The sequence below is a fragment of the Priapulus caudatus genome, unplaced genomic scaffold (genome assembly GCF_000485595.1).
Source record: "Priapulus caudatus unplaced genomic scaffold, Priapulus_caudatus-5.0.1 Scaffold112, whole genome shotgun sequence".
Lineage (NCBI taxonomy): Eukaryota > Metazoa > Priapulida > Priapulimorpha > Priapulimorphida > Priapulidae > Priapulus > Priapulus caudatus.
Window position 1 is genome coordinate 11,181 of NW_014577173.1, and position 15,799 is coordinate 26,979.

The window sequence follows — 15,799 nt, forward strand, 5'->3', positions numbered from 1 at the left end:
CGTGTGTTGATGGTCTCGCCATTCCTCTCTCGCTCAATCAGCTTCAGGACCGCATTGGTAACCTGCCGAGGAAACGCAAAAGAATTGTCTTAACTACATATATGACAACGACCAACACAACATAGCAGTACGTCTACCAGATCTGAACAATCACATATCGCAACACTCGTTATAGACGTGCTGTGGAAAAAACCTAACATCAGACTGATAGTGACATGTATGTTTAGAAACATGATATCGCCATAAATACCACATATATAGATACCAATGAAGATAACCTATTTAAATGTAAAGAATTTATAAATTTTACACTGAACTGGAACTCGCACTACTAACAGTTGATTATTATACAGTCTGAGGCTGCTACTTTATAAACCCTACCTATATTACACAGTGAATTAAGGTCAGTATCCCATCCCCACTACAGCTATTACAATTACAATGAGTATGTGATTTTTCTGTAATCCTGTTACAAGCTATTGTTAAATCCAGCTCAGTGACATACACTGCACGGCATGTCAACATGCAGGCCATCTCAGAGGGCCAATCTCTATTTCACTCAAACACATTGTTTTTGCTTGTAATCTTTTTTACTAGCCGGTCGGTTTTTACCATAGCCAAACTAGTTCACACAGACTGTAGACATGAACGAACCAGACAGAAGCCTTGTGATTAACTGCCCACGAAAATCTCCCTCCGTAGATACTACTTGCCGGGATCGATTTTTAAATCACCATCTTTAAATTTAAATTTAAATTTAAGATTAAAATTTAAAAACACCATCAGCCACTGTGGGCTGGGGCCAAGACCGGTCCAAACGAATTACATTTAAAATTTCACAGGCTCGCATATTTGAGTGAACGAGACACGACTGCTGGCACGTGAGCAGTCATGTGAGAACGGTGTACATGTCTGCTGCTGCAGCTCAGTCACTGGAACGAGGTCTCAAGTGGTTGCAACCGAAAACTAGGTCAATGCGCCAATAGCAGTGTGTCGCTAATGCTCCACATTACAGTGCAAGGACAGCAAGAGAACAGACCCCTGCAAACACCTCCCCACAACAGACATCTTCGAGCGAGAACACGCACGTATGGGAAATTCAGCGAATGCGCCAATTTTTTTTATGAAATATACCCTATGGTCTTGCTCAAAGAATGAGTGGCCATTTAAAAATGGCCAATTAGTATCGATTTTTATAGCAATTGCAAAATTCCCAACAATGAACTATGAACTTTCACGTCAGAAATACATACAAGTGGATCTCTGTGAGTCTTAATTAAATGCTAACCAGATTCCTATGCAGGTACACCTGCACCCGGCGCTGCTCCTCAAACAGCCTTGTCTCCGCCTGCAGAACGTGTCACACAGCAAGCACAGTCAGCAGCAGCTCTAGAAGGGTTGCTGCCTTGCCGTCACACTTCTGATGCGGGCATCATAAGCTGCTCCTTACAATCTAATAACATTTTTTGGACGCACGCATTCGCATACACGCACGCACGCGCACACACACACTTCTAACAGCTCACTTCTTCAGGAACACCAGCATGTGCATATATACATTCATACATATATACATACAAGTACAAGCACTGACAAAGATGCACACTAACGCAAGTTTGTGCATTTAACCCTTCCCTGCCTCTCCCCCCACCCACCTTCTTCATGTCATGTATCCATGTATCCATCTACACCCTTCCCTGCCTCTCCCCCCACCCACCTTCTTCATGTACTCCGTGACGGGATTCTGCAGGAGGAACTCGGAACTCTCCTTCAGGTAGTAGCGCTGCGTGTCCTGCAGGAACTCATTCTCAAAGTGCTCCGTGTAGACGGACAGGTTCTGGCCACTCTTACTGTTCGGTTCATCCTCATTGAGACCCAGCTCCACTGCGTAGACCAATTGGCAGACGATTATAAGACGCGGGTTGCTACAAAGCACTATTGTTTTGAGAGTACTAGGCCTATGCGTAAAAATGTATCAGGATGTGCAAGCTGAGGCGTGAAGGCCCGATTATAAGAAGCTGACGCTCTGTATATAGTCTCGCGGCTATAAAACACACATGTAATACAATGTATAGTAAGTGATTGAATTTGTCGTGCACTGGTTTTCAAATGAAACCACTGAAGACAATGACCTTGTAGCATTCCATCTAACCAGGCTTGTCATATACATTGTCGACGTAATGATGACAAGAATCAGAAAAGGGGAAGAGAATGAGAGGAGACGTGACATTACGTGGATTGGAGAAATAGTGTAGTAGAGATAGTAGAGACAGAGAAACACAGAGAGTGACAGCGAGAGAGCAACAGACAGAGAGAGATAGAGCGAGAGAAAGAGAGAGAGAGAGAGAAAGAGCGAGAGACAGACACAGAGACAGAGACAGGACGAGTGTGAGATCAATGCAGCTGTGGAACCAATTCCGACAGAACGCACACTCCAAATCTAATTCAATTTTGCTCGAACAAAAGGACACACGCGAGAAGGAAGAAAATGAGAGGAGGGAGACGTCTGCGAACATGCATTAAGATATACCGTAACAGTTGATGACCCCGCTGACGAGGCGTGTGTTGATGGTCTCTCCATTCCTCTCTCGTTCAATCAGCTTCAGCACCGCATTGGTAACCTGCAGAGGGAACGCAAAAGAATTGTCTTAACTACATATGACAACGACCAACACAACATAGCAGTACGTCTACCAGATCTGAACAATCACATATCGCAACACTCGTAATCGATGTGCTGTGGAAAAAACCTGATATCAGACTGATTAGAAACATGATATCGCCATAAATACCACATATATAGATACCAATGAAGATAACCTATTTAAATGTAAAGAATTGATAAATTTTATACTGAACTGGAACTTGCACTACTCAGGGTTTTCATTATCTTTTATAGTAACAGGCCGAAATGCTTTTGTGCAAGAGGCTATGGCGGAGCGCGGGCGGGGGGTTTGGGGGTACCCCCCCCCCCACATTTTTTTTAAAAACCTAGATGCTCTGAGATGCAATCTGGTGTATTCTGAGCTGCAGTAAACACAGACACATTTGGATTACAGTATGGTCCTTTTTCCCAATTTGGTTTCTCCTGGTACATTCAGAGTTCACCAAAAGTTTCCAAATTATGACGATTTAGTAATTATAAGAGTTAGACAATTAAGTACGTAAATAAATAGCGTTACTCAAAAACAAAACAATGCTTCTTGTGCACATACATCATACAAAATATACCTCCAACTTGATTTTATTAGTAGTGAGCTTCATAAGACACTTTCACTTTGGAGAATAATTAGAGCAAACTAAAATGCAATAAAAAAATAAAAAAATTATTTTTATTTTTTAATATCATACTTGAAAGCCAATGTAACCGCCAACAGCAGAGTAGACCGGTCAATTCCCGGCCCGGTGCCCGTTTCCTAATGAGAACACTGAACTACTTAACAGTTCTGATTATTATTATCACGTCCTGCAGGCTGCTACCTTTATAAACCCTACTGTAATTAACACAGTTGAACTAGACAGAGTGCACTCACGAAGTGCATGACCTTCCGCCAAAGCGACAATACCATACTCCAATAACGACTTGACGAACACAAGAATAACCACCGATATACCCCGCTAACTGCCACATGTAACACGCTTGGCTTGCTGCTTGGCTGCTCGCTCGCTCGTAGCAGCCGCCTCGTTGCTGCTGCTCGGCTCACGATGTACCGCTGCGCTGGCGTTGCTGACAGTTGCTGGCTCGCTGGGTTGATAATCGATAGAATCCGCCAAACCCGAAACGATACGCCATACACGCCACGGCTTGCTGACAATCCGCATGGGCTGGCTGGCTAATATCTGATCGCGCAAGAACGACACAAAACACACGAAAACCACCAGAGCGAAAGCGATAACTCCCTCCAACTCCGTTGGGCCGGAGGTAATAAGTCAGTATCCGATCCCACTGACAGCTAAAACAATCACAAAGAGTCATTGATTTTTCTGTAACCACTGTTACAAGCAGTGGCTAAATCCAGCTTCCAAGTGGACATACACTGCACGAACATGTTCAACATGCCAGGCCATCTCAGAGGCCAATGCTCTATTGAACTCAAATCACGATTTTGTTTTTTGCTCATGTAATTTTTTTACTAGCCGGTCGTTTTTACCACTAGCCAAAATCTTCACAACCAGACTTAGAACATGAACGAACACAGACAGAAAGCCTTGTGAAATATAACTGCCCGGAAAATTCCCTCCGAGATCTACCTTTGCAGATAGGATTTTATTAAATCACCCCTTTAAAATTTAAATTTAATTTTAAGATTTTAAAATTTAAAAACAACCATCAGCCCACCTGTGGCTGGGCCAAGACCGTCCAACACTAATTACACTTTAAAATTTCACAGGCTTTCGCAATATTTGAAGTGAACGAGACACCGACTGCCTGGCATGTGAGAACGATGAACACTGGAACCAACAGGCACTAATTGAAGCGTTTCAATAAAATAGAAATGCCTAACTAAATACGAAATCTATTTACTTAGTAAGCAAATTCTTACTTTTTCTATACTATACTAGCCAAGCCTACTCTCTTTCACCTACGGCTACACTGCGTAGTTTCCAAACCACTGCAATTACCGGCTGCCATACTCTCGCGGCGCGACTGTTGCACGCTTGCAACTAATATAGATAGGCCACTATCTATATTACACATATATAATCGCCCGTCGACCGTGTTTTCTTGTCGCAGTCCGCCGGTGGCGTGTCTCCGAATAAGAAACGTAAAAATATCAACTCGCTTCTGCAGCAAACAAAGTCGCGAGCCGATAGCCCAACAACGAATTGGGAGCATTTTCTCAGCAAAATGTCCAAGGTAACGTGGGTAAGTCAGGTCGGCAAATCGCCGAAGAACTTGCTCCAATCAGTTGCGCGAGAATTCCCGCTACTATGTAAATCCCGTGTAAAGTGATGGAGTGGGGCAGCGAAGTCCCGTTGCTTAGAGTCGCTCAAGCTTAGGTTCATGGGTGTTTGCGCGCTTCGCGCGATATCCGGCTGGTCAGACTGTCCCGATGAGACGGGAGGATATCTAAAGAGAAACGTTTGCCGAAAAAGAGATTGTTATCAAAGCGCTAAGCCGCCCACGATCTTGCGCAGCAGGTTGCCTCGGCAGAGCGGCGCAAACGCCGACGCGGAACGGTCCCCTACGATAGTATAGCAGCCGCTGGCACTATGATCCGTGCCGCCGAATGAATTGGCCGGCGCACGCAATTCCATAGCTGCCAGCGCGAACAGTCCGCAATTTTAGTAGGGAGCATAGAGGGTATACGTTAGGAACGTGAACAGTGTTCACGTTGTTATATAAACATAATGTCTCTGTTCGTAAATCCGAGCCTCGTGTGACGCGAGAATCACAGGATAAGACTGAACGAAAGATTCTCGAGGCGTTCGCGAAACCTTGCCAAGAATGGAAAAATGCTGCAAGACAAAGACTATATAGACAGGGACTCGCTCCCAGACCTCGATTACCCATCCGAGTGACTACGCTAAGCCGAAGAACCACGTAGCAATCGCTGAGAGGTCCGTAATGTCCCGCCGGCGTACTGCTGGTAACGTACCCTGGGTAACGTCTGAATATACCGGAACGTACCCGTGGTACCATCTAATATGCCGAAACATACCTCCCTCCTCCACTAACAGATTCCTAGGGAGTCGCTATCGCCTACCTCCTAACCCGAACCCGAACCCTAAACCCAAATCCTAAACCCTCAACCATATCAAAATGTGACCCAAAGAGGTACTCTCGTTCCGAGTCATACGACCGTACCCGCAGGGTACGTCCGGCCGTACCCTGGAGGGATCATAGAGACGCTATTAGCGTTTAGTAAGTGTACGAGACCCGTAAAATTAACCGACTAAATCAATAATGGCTCATGTAATAACAGAAATGAATAAACCCTAATGTCTAAAGTTTATTATATACAGGTTTATTTTTACTGCCCTATATAGCCTAGAGTCCTAACATATAATACGCAATGTAACATTGCGATGTAAAGTGTTTTGTGCGCCGGTTTCTGCACATGTATTGCTAACGCCCTCATAGGTCCTATGTCCCCAGGGTCCACCCTTTCAGCCTTTACTACCCTTAGCTATAGTCTAGACTCAGTAGGCCCTATACAGCAACTGGTTCCGTACCTAACAATACTTGCAAGTGGACTAACTCCCGTCAACTATATATTAAGTAAATAACCCGACACAGACTGTTCCCTACAGTGTATGACTGCAATCCCTACACTGCAAATATCACAAGGCTTGCACTGCAAGATGATAGATTCGACATAACACGCTTAAACCGTTCAAGATTAGAGAACATGGGTTCCGCAATAAAGACCAATGAACAATGTTCAATTTACGAATTTTTTACATCATATAAATTAATATTATTATTATATCAATAACAATAGCTTATGGTTAGGCTAGGGTTAAAGGTGGGGGGGTAGTGTTAGGAATTAGGGTTAAGGGTTTAGGCACAAGTTGTTTTCATTGGGAGCCAATTGTTCTCTATCCTGGTCCCGCTACCGACCACCGCCGCAATGTAAACACATTTGAAAACGCTGCCATCTACGCTTGTACCAGTACTCATATTTATAGTCGTTAGTCCCTGCCATACAAAATTCGACTTTCCCTATTTAATTAGAATGACCTTCCCGATGAACAAAAATTTTCAGTTGCGCGCTCGTCCATTATTTAACGAATCGAAACGACGAACAATACGAAACTTTTCCAAATGGTTATAACATAGACGCCATGCTGCCAATTATAACTGGTACCCCGGTCGAAGCTTCCACCCGCTACCACTACGTGAGTTACGTGAGTAACGTGAGTCTAGCCGCGCCTCCGCACACGTGTGTCCGCTTGTGCTGGCGCCCATCGCCCCCGACGTGCTGAGGCGCAGCAATCAAGACAACACGCTGTTGCGCGTGCAAAGACGACACGGAGCCGGGAGCGATTTCTTGCGTGTGGGAAAAAATATCACAACGTGTTGATATTTTCTGCCAACGTGGTGCAGATTCCACAGCGCTTGTGCGAGGTCGCTGTGTCATTCATTCCGACACCGCGCTCCTATGTAACCGACCAATTAGCCAGCAGGTCCCAAGCGAGTCACGTGATCTTAACTGCGGTTTGCAGCGCGGATTGCACTGCGGTACACGCAACGTTACAACGCAGATCAACGCACGTGAACAGCCGTATAACGCACGTACAAGCGGTACCAACGCCGTGCACGCCGGGTACACAGCACGTACAAACGCGGGTTACACAGCACGTTACACCAGGTACACGCACGTACACGCCACGTTACCACGCGGTACAACGCGATTACACGTAACGTACACGCACGTACAACGCCCGTACACGCGATACACGCCCCCTACGTACACGCGGGTAACGCACGTACCAGCACAGAATACACGCGCATGTACACGCGGGTACACGCACGTACACGCAGAATTACACGCACGTACACACAGATACACGGCGGGTACAACCACGTGCCCACGCGGTTACCACGCACGTACACGCGGTACACGGCAAGATACACGCACGTACAACGCGGTACACGCAACCGTACACCCAGATACACGCACGTAACACACCAGATACACGCACGTAACAGCGGACCCGAGCATAGCACACACCACGTACACGCACGTTACATGCCGGTACACTCAACGTACACGAAAGATACACGCACGTACACAGCGGTACCAGCCGCCGATAAAGCACCGTTACACGCGGGTACACGCACGTACACGCACGTAACACGCACGTACACAACAGAATACACGTGCGTGCTATCTTCGTGTACGTGATTGTACCCGCATGTACATTGCGTGTACGTGCGGTAATCCCCCGTAGTACCCCGTGTCCAACGTGCGTGTATCTTGTGTGTACGCGTTGTATCTGCGTGTACTGCGTGTACCCGCGTGTACGTGCGTGTAACTCCGTGTACCCGTCGACTACCGTCGCGTGTAACCGCGTTGCCACGTGCGTGTAAACACCCGGTGTATCTGTGTGTACGGTGCGTGTATCTGCGTGTACGTGAGTGGTAACCCGCGTGGTTACATGCGTGTATCTTGTGTGTACGGTGCGTGTACCGCGTGTACGTGCGTAACCCCGTGTACTGCCGTGATCTTGCGTGTACGCGCGTGTAACCGGCATCTTGCAACCCGCGCCTGCAAACGCAGAGTTAAGATCACGTGACTCCGGCTTGACCTTGCTGCTATTGTCGTTACATAGACCGGTGTGGAAATTACCCACAGGCGGACTCCGCCAAACGCTGTGGAATCTGCCACACGTTGGCATGAAAATATCAACACGTGTGATATTTTCCACACGCAAGAAATCGCTGTGTTTTGCACCGGCCAAAACCGACGTGTGTCTGTGCCTGCGCCTATGAACAGCAGCAATCAGGCTTGTCTTTAATTATTTACAAGCATGCCCTTTTAATTATTTAAATGCGTGTATGTGAAAGTTACAAGCAGCGACGTAAATTAATTAAATGCCGTGTATGTAAAGTTACAAGCCATGCAACGTAATTATAAACGTGTAATGTAAAGTTACCAACATCGCAACGTAATTAATTTAAATGCGTGTATTAGAAGTTACAAGCATGCCAACAGTAATTACTAATGCGTGTATGTAATCCAACGAATCAAACAAAGTCTTTACAAATATATAAAGCGTGTATGTAATCTACAAGCATGCCACGTACATTCCAACCAATCAAGATTCAGCGTAACTGAAAACTGAAAACTGTAGCCTGAACTGAGTTACTGGAACTGTATATGAAGACTGAAGACTGAAAGCGTAGCCAAAGTGGGTCTGGTTTTGTCTCCCTTTGCATAATCGCGTCTGTGGCGCATAAATTAATATTAAACGCGTGTATGTAAAGTTACAACATGCACGTAATTCCAACAATCAGACTCAGCTGCTTGGAAACGCGTTGTCTATAACTTCCCAGGCCGGTACAGGAGAAATGAATTCTGCATTAGCGATCTCACGTCCAGCGAAAGTGTGAAGCATGCTGAAGGTGGTGAGAAAGTAGGAAGAAAGAGCTGGATTAGGGCAGAACGAGGAGGGGAGACTGATGGAGAATGAGGAAAGGGGAAAGGAGAAGGTGGTGAAGAAGGAGGAGAAAGCAAGCTGTGGAGAAGGAGGGGACGAAGGGAGAAGGTGGTGAGAGAAGGACGAGAGCTGTGAGAAGAAGGAGGGAAAGCTGGGGGAAGAAAGGAACGAAAGGGAGAAGGAGGGGGAAGAAAGGGAGCTGGTGAAGAGGAGGGGGAGAAGGAGAAGGGGAATAAGCGAGGGGGAGAAGGGAGATGGGCTGGACGTAGGAGGGGAGAAGGAGAAGTTTGTGGAGAGGGGGAAAGCTGGTGAGAAGAGGAAGGGAGAAGGGCAGAAGGTGGTAGAGAAGGAGAGGGAGAAGACTGGTAAGAGAAGGAGGAGGGGAGAAGTTTGTGAGACAGGAGGGAAGGAGGGGAGAAGGAGGCGAAGAGAGGAGGCCTGCTGGAGTGAGAAGGAACGGAAGAAAGAAGCTGGTGGCGGAACAAGGAAGAAGGGGAGAACTGGTGGAGCAAGGAAGGAAGGGGAAAGGAGGGGAAAGCTGGTGGAAAAGGGAGGCGGGAGAAGGGGAAGCTGGTGGACGGCAGGAGAAGCTGGTGAAGAAAAGGAGGAAAGTTTTCGACCAATTCTCTCCCCTCCTCCTTCTACACCGAACGTTAAAACATTCCTCCTTCTCCCTCCTCCTCCCACGACAAAGCATCCCTTTCTCCCCTCCTTCTTCCACACTTCCCTCCTTCTCCACCCAGCTTTCTCCCCTCCGCCTTTCTATCTCCAAACTTCTCACCCCTGCCACTCCACCACTTCTCTCTTCCTCTCGCCTTCCTCCTTTCTCCACACTTCCTCCCCCGTCTCTCGCACAACCCTTCTCGCCTCTCCCCCTCCCTCCTCCACCAGCTTTCCCTTCTCCCCTCCTTATTCCCCCTTCTCCCTTCCTCCCCATCCTCCTCACCAGCCCCTTCTCCACCCCTTCTCCCCCCTTCCTCCTTCTCCACAGCCTTTTTCTCGACCCTCTTCCCTCCACCAGATTTCCTCCCCCTTTTCCTCCACCACCTTCTCTCCCTTCTCCCTCCTCCGTTCCTCCACCAGCTTTCCCCTTCTCACTTCCTCCCCCACTTCTCCCCTTTCTCCCTTCGCTCCTTCTCCACGCAGCTCTCCCCTCCTCCTGTCTCCACCAACCTTCCCTCCCTTCTCCCCTTTCCTCCTTCTCGTCCACCAGCCCTTCTCCCCTCCTCCACCACCTTGCTCTTCTTGCCCCTCCTCCTCCAACCGAAGCTCCCCTTATCCCCTCCATCCCTTCTCTCTTCCTCCCCGTCCGCTCTCACAGCGTCCCTTCTCCCTCCTTCTCTCTCCTCCTTCCTCCACGCAGCTCTCCCCTCCACCACCTTCTCCCTTCTCCCCCTCCTCACCAACCGTCTCCCTCCTCCGCCTCGCTTCTCCACACCTTTCTCCGTTCCTTCCTTCCTCCACACCCTCTCCCTTCCCCCTCTCCTCTCCACCAGCTTCTCCGCCTCTCCTTCTCCACGCAGCTTCTTCCCTTCTCCCTTCCCCTTTTCTCCACTCAGCTTTTCCCCTTCTCGTCCCTTTCTCAATTTCTCCGCACACTTCTCCCCCTCTCTCTCCTTCTCCCACTAGCCTTCTCCCTTCCTCCCTTCTCCACCACTTCCTCCTTCTTCACTTTTCCTCATTCTCCACCAGCTTCTCCCCCCTCTCCCTTCTCGCCAGCTTCTCTCCCTCCTCTTTCACCACCCACCTCACCATCGCTTTCACACTTCTTGCACGTGAGATCGCTATGAAATTAATCTCCTGTACCGGCCCTGGAATATATAACAACGTTTCCAAGAGCAACGCTTGATCTGTGGTTTGGAATTACGCGCATGCTTGTAACTTTACATACACCGCGTTTAATTATTTGTAAGACTTTTGTCTGATTGGTTGAATTACATACCACGGCGGCATTTAATTTAATTACGTGCATGCTTGTAACTTTACAATACACGCATTTATTTAATTTACGTGCAAATGCTTGTACTGTTACCACTACACGCAATTTTAATAATTAACGTGCATGCGTTGTAACTTACCATACACCGCATTTAATTAAATTAAGGCATGCTTGTAAATAATTAAAGAACGAGCCTGAATCTTGCTGTCATAATCGCCATCAGCCGACGCGTGGCCCGATGGCGCAACGCACAAAGACCACACAGCACCGTTGTGCCGGCAGCTTTGAGGCTGGTCATAACCGGTTAGCTCGCCGGTTTGCCGCGTGGCTGCACAGGAAACCGAGCTATGTGCATACTAGAACTGTACGAAACGTTCGACACAGTTCCAGCACCTACAAGAAACTGACGTGAGTTGCAATATGCCCCGGAAGTGAACGGGGCGAACGCTCCATCAAACTATGCCCTCGTCACGCACTCGGCCCTCTAATGCCGTGTCTGTCTACTGTTCACCGCCATATATGCATTAGACTGCGTCAACCGAACAACAAACAACACAACACTTGAAATCCCGTCTTATTACAGCAAAAGAAAGCGCGCCTAGTAGCGAAACTGAAAGCATTGGGAGCATTCTAACAAATGTTCAGGTACGTGGCGTAGTCCAATCCGTCGTGCAAGCGCCAGAAACTGCCTCAATCAGTTGCGCGAAGAATTTACGCTACTATGTAACCGGTGTAAGGTGCATGGAAGGGGCAGCCGAAAACGGGTTAGAGGCGCCGCCAGGCCGGCCGTTGGCAGCGCTTTTCGCGCACGGATGATCCGGCTTGCCAGACTGCCGCAGAAAGGATCGGAGAGAACCCGATTAATGCTAAACCATATTCCAGAGGAAGAGACCGGATACTAAGAGGCCGATGGCGCAAAGGAAGCAATTGATCCACTGACCGCCACGAGCCGGATGTTGCGCACGCAGTTCCGGCGGCCCGAAGGCCCGCACGCGGACCGCGGGAACGTGCTACGATAGTAATCGGCCCTGAGCCTGTGCACTCCGTGCGCCAAAATCATAGGTTCGGCCGCACGGGATGCATAGCTTTTTATTAGCAAACACTGTCCGCTTGGGGGGGGGGGGGGGGGGGGGGGGGGGGGGGAAATAGGGAGAAGTGTAACCCCCTTGGGGGAGCTGCATTTCCCTTGGGGCCAATTGAGGGCCGTTTTGGCGGGTTTGGGGAGGAATCAGGGCCGTTTCTAGGAGGGGTGGACGGGGATTTTGGGTTTAGGGGATTGGGGTTGGGGCCTGTGTTCATAGCCTTGTGTTCATTTGGGGGGGGATTTGGGGGAATGAGTTTATTGGGGGTGTCCCAATTTGGGGTTATTTGGGGTGCCATTTCCGGGGAGGCATTTTCGTGGCATTTTGGGCGGGGGAATCGCGTTATGGGGGGGGCCCATTCCCTTAGGACGGAAGAGAATGTTGTGGGTGGGGAAAGGGGGGTAATTTTGGGGGTGTTTTGGGAGGTGGGGAACCCGCCAAGGAGATTTGGGGGAGGGCCATTACTAAGGAGGGGGAAGGCAGGGGAAACGATTTTGTTTCTTTTTTGGGAGTTGGGGGAGGTGAGGGGGCGGGGAATTTTTGGGCTGGGTCTTAGGGTTGGGGTGCGAGCAAATATGTCCTAGACTCATGTGGGGCACGTTTGCTAAACGGGCCATAGCCCGAGCCCGGCGCAACGCTCGTTGTTGTGTGTCGCTTTCCGGTGTGCGTGTGTGTGCGTGTGGTGTGAGTGTGTCCCTGTGTGTGCCGTAGGTTTGCGTGTTGCGTGTGCGCGGTGTTTTTGTGTGTGTCCACCTCGTGTTGTGCGTGTTGCGTGTGCGTGTCAAAGTGGTGTCACTGTGTGTTGCGTGTGCGTGTGCGTGGTGCAATGTGATGCGGGCGTGGTGCGTCTGCTGCATGTGCGTGTTGCATGTGCTTGCTGCGTGAGTGTGCGTGGTGCGTCTGCGTCCCTGAGTGTGCCCAACTGCGTGTGCGTGTGGCGCTGTGAGCGTTTGAGTGTGTCCACTGTGTGTGCGAGTGCGTTGTGCGTTGCATGTGCGTGCCGTGCAAATGCGTGTTTTTGTGTTGTGCGTGTGCGTCCGACGTGTGGTCACTGCGCTGTGCGTGTGCGTGCGTTCGTGCGGTGTGAGCGCGTGCTGTGTTGTGTGTCCCTTGTGTGGTCGTGTATCGTGTGCGTGTGCCTTAATGCGTGCGTGATGTGCGTGTGAGAGATGTGCACTGGTGGTTGTGCGAGTTGCCGAGTGCGTCTGCGTGTGGCGTGCTTGCGTGTGTGGTGTCGTGCGGTGCGTGTGCGCGGGCCCTGCCGTTGTTCTGTGTTGTGCTTGTGTCGTGGCGTGTACCGTGTGCGCATGCCGTACCCCGCGTCGTGCGTGTGGAGTGTTCAAGACTGTGTTTGGTACCGAGTGCGGAGTGCGTGTCGTGTTTTGTGTGTTCAAACCGGTGTGTGGCCGCTGCTGCGTGTGAGTGGTGTCACTGTGTGTACGTGTGCGTGTGCGTGTCGGTTGGGGTGCACTGTGTGTGCGTATCGTGGAGTGGTCACTTGTGTGTCCGAGTGCCGTGTGCGAAGTTTGCGAGTGCGAGTGGCGTGTGCGGTGTGCGTGTCGACTTGTGTCACTGGGTGGTGTGCGTGTGCCGCGTGCGTGCGTGTTTGTTGGTGTCCTTGTTTGAGCGTGCGTGGTTGCGTGTGGCGTTTGAGTATGACACTGTGTGTGCCGAGTGCGTGCGAGGCGTGCGAAAGTGCGTGTTGCGTGTGCGTGTTGGTTCACTGTGTGTGTGCGTGTGCGTCGGCCCTATAGTCCTAAGTCTCACTCTTGGCATTAACATTACATTAAGTTTACGATGTTTCTCGAACAACGAGCCCCTGGTCCATTATATTAATAATTAGCAGATTATATGGTCAATACGTGACGTTTACCTTGTACACAGGCGAATCGAGCGACTCAAGCAGCAGCAACTACAGTCCCGTTGCACACTGATCGAATCATCGTGAATGCGTTTCCAAAATGCATGAATAATGAATGAAGCCGAACCGGCGCAGGAAACACACGGGGAGCGAGAACGAAGATCGTTGTTGGTGCTGGGGGCGGGGGGCGTGAAGTCAACCCGGGCGGTGGTTTATAATACGTCGACTGCCGTCCGTTTGTCAAGGCGCGCAGAGTGAATCCCGTGTCGAAAACCTGTCATGTGATCGTGCAGAATGGCTTTCGATCCGTAAGAACCTATGTTCAAACGTGGTACTCTGTAAGACCGGCCCGGGCCGCGAATTTTTTTTTCCCAACGGTAATAACATAGGAAGGATTAGGCGCCTTCTGATTGGGCTTGGAAAATTTGGCAAGGGTGTCCGCCTCCATGACTTGTAGCCAAAATCCCAATTATCTACCAAAAACTTTCCCCCGAACTTTTCCCTCTAAGTAGGTTAAAGTAGTTTTTTAGTATGTTTTCTTTAAAACAAAAATGGTTTTGAAGTGAATTAACCCCAAATATCATCGCCACCGTTTCACTTGAACTGATTTGCTATTTGACTTGAAAGAAAAGCCTTCAAGAACAAGAGAACAAACGCTTCCCGTTGTAATATGTTTGTTTTTTGGTTAGTGAACCGCTAAGGATAAGTAATAGTTTTCTGAAATGTATTTTCCATGAAATACACATATTTTACTCCAATTTATTAATAAACAATAATGATTACTATAATGCAATTCTTTTGTGCAAATGTGTTATTTTTCATCTTCATGCTTATGAGAGACGTCCTAGGCTTATAGTTTTATTAAGCTCCCCGAGTTTTGTTATTTCGTGCGTGTCGCGATTAGTTTACTTCGTTACCTCAGGGTTAACACTAGGCTCACTACACACTAACTGTACTAGTAATTCTAACTACTAAGCGTCAACGCGAGTACGCAGTACGTAAGCTCTATAACTGTCCGTAGCCCTTATACTATATAAGAAACCGTCTAGCTCTATTACTATAAGTACTGTCGTAGCCCCTTCCGCTTCCTTTTTCCTCCTGCGACGAAGCCACTAACGAGGTGCGTGTACATACGTACGTATGTACATATTTAACGAGACCAGACCCTCTCATCAACTTAAGAATGAGATGAAATAAAACACTTTGCAGAAAGAATTGCAAATTTAAGTGAAATATTATATGTTAATAATTGGAGGAAAAGATAACGGTTTTCATGTGAAAATCCTCAGAAAAACGCACTGATCTAGCGGTCATCAAACGCACCAATACCAACAACATTTACAAATGGGCGGTTTGTTCTCTTGTCCAAAGGCAAAGCAAATCGAAGCAGCCCAGTCAGAAGGGCGCTAAATTCTTACGCTATGTTACTAGATAGAACCGTTGTGGGAAAAAAAAATCTTCGTCTGGCCCCGCCCTGACCGGTTGGACTACTACGGGTAAGAAAAGCAACAAGACGCCTGTTTATCAACGTCCAAGGCAACAGGCGCACATGCGTGGCGAGCCACGTGGTCGGTGAGTTGAGCGCATCGGGTGATGAAGTTGCCGTGGGGCGTGTCCTGCGCGGACGGAAAACGTTTTAAAATTCCCGTCCCGTTTTGACCGGCTACAGGACGCGCGCAACAGTGCCCACAAACTTTTATTACGAGTATTCCGAGAGAGAGCCGGCCGCCCCATGCTCGTGGCTTTACTCAAAACAGCCTCCGTGCTATAACAGAACTCTTCGGGTAACGGGGATTTACAGTCGTTATT

At 48.6% G+C, this 15,799-nt stretch overlaps 1 protein-coding gene across 2 annotated transcripts in view; it reads right to left on the bottom strand.

Annotated features, from left to right (window-relative positions):
• LOC106805396 (cullin-1-like) overlaps nt 1–15,799 on the bottom strand; it is a 24,006-nt gene that overhangs the window by 5,888 nt on the left and 2,319 nt on the right. Inside the window, exons 3-5 of one of the 2 annotated variants that reach the window (XM_014806964.1) lie at nt 2,531–2,621; nt 1,718–1,884; nt 1,298–1,348 (exon numbers count right to left, since the gene is read on the bottom strand). In XM_014806964.1, coding sequence (XP_014662450.1) covers nt 1,298–1,348; nt 1,718–1,884; nt 2,531–2,621 — 309 coding nt within the window. The remainder of the gene's footprint in view (nt 1–1,297; nt 1,349–1,717; nt 1,885–2,530; nt 2,622–15,799) is intronic. The other variant, XM_014806962.1, reaches the window with a different exon arrangement.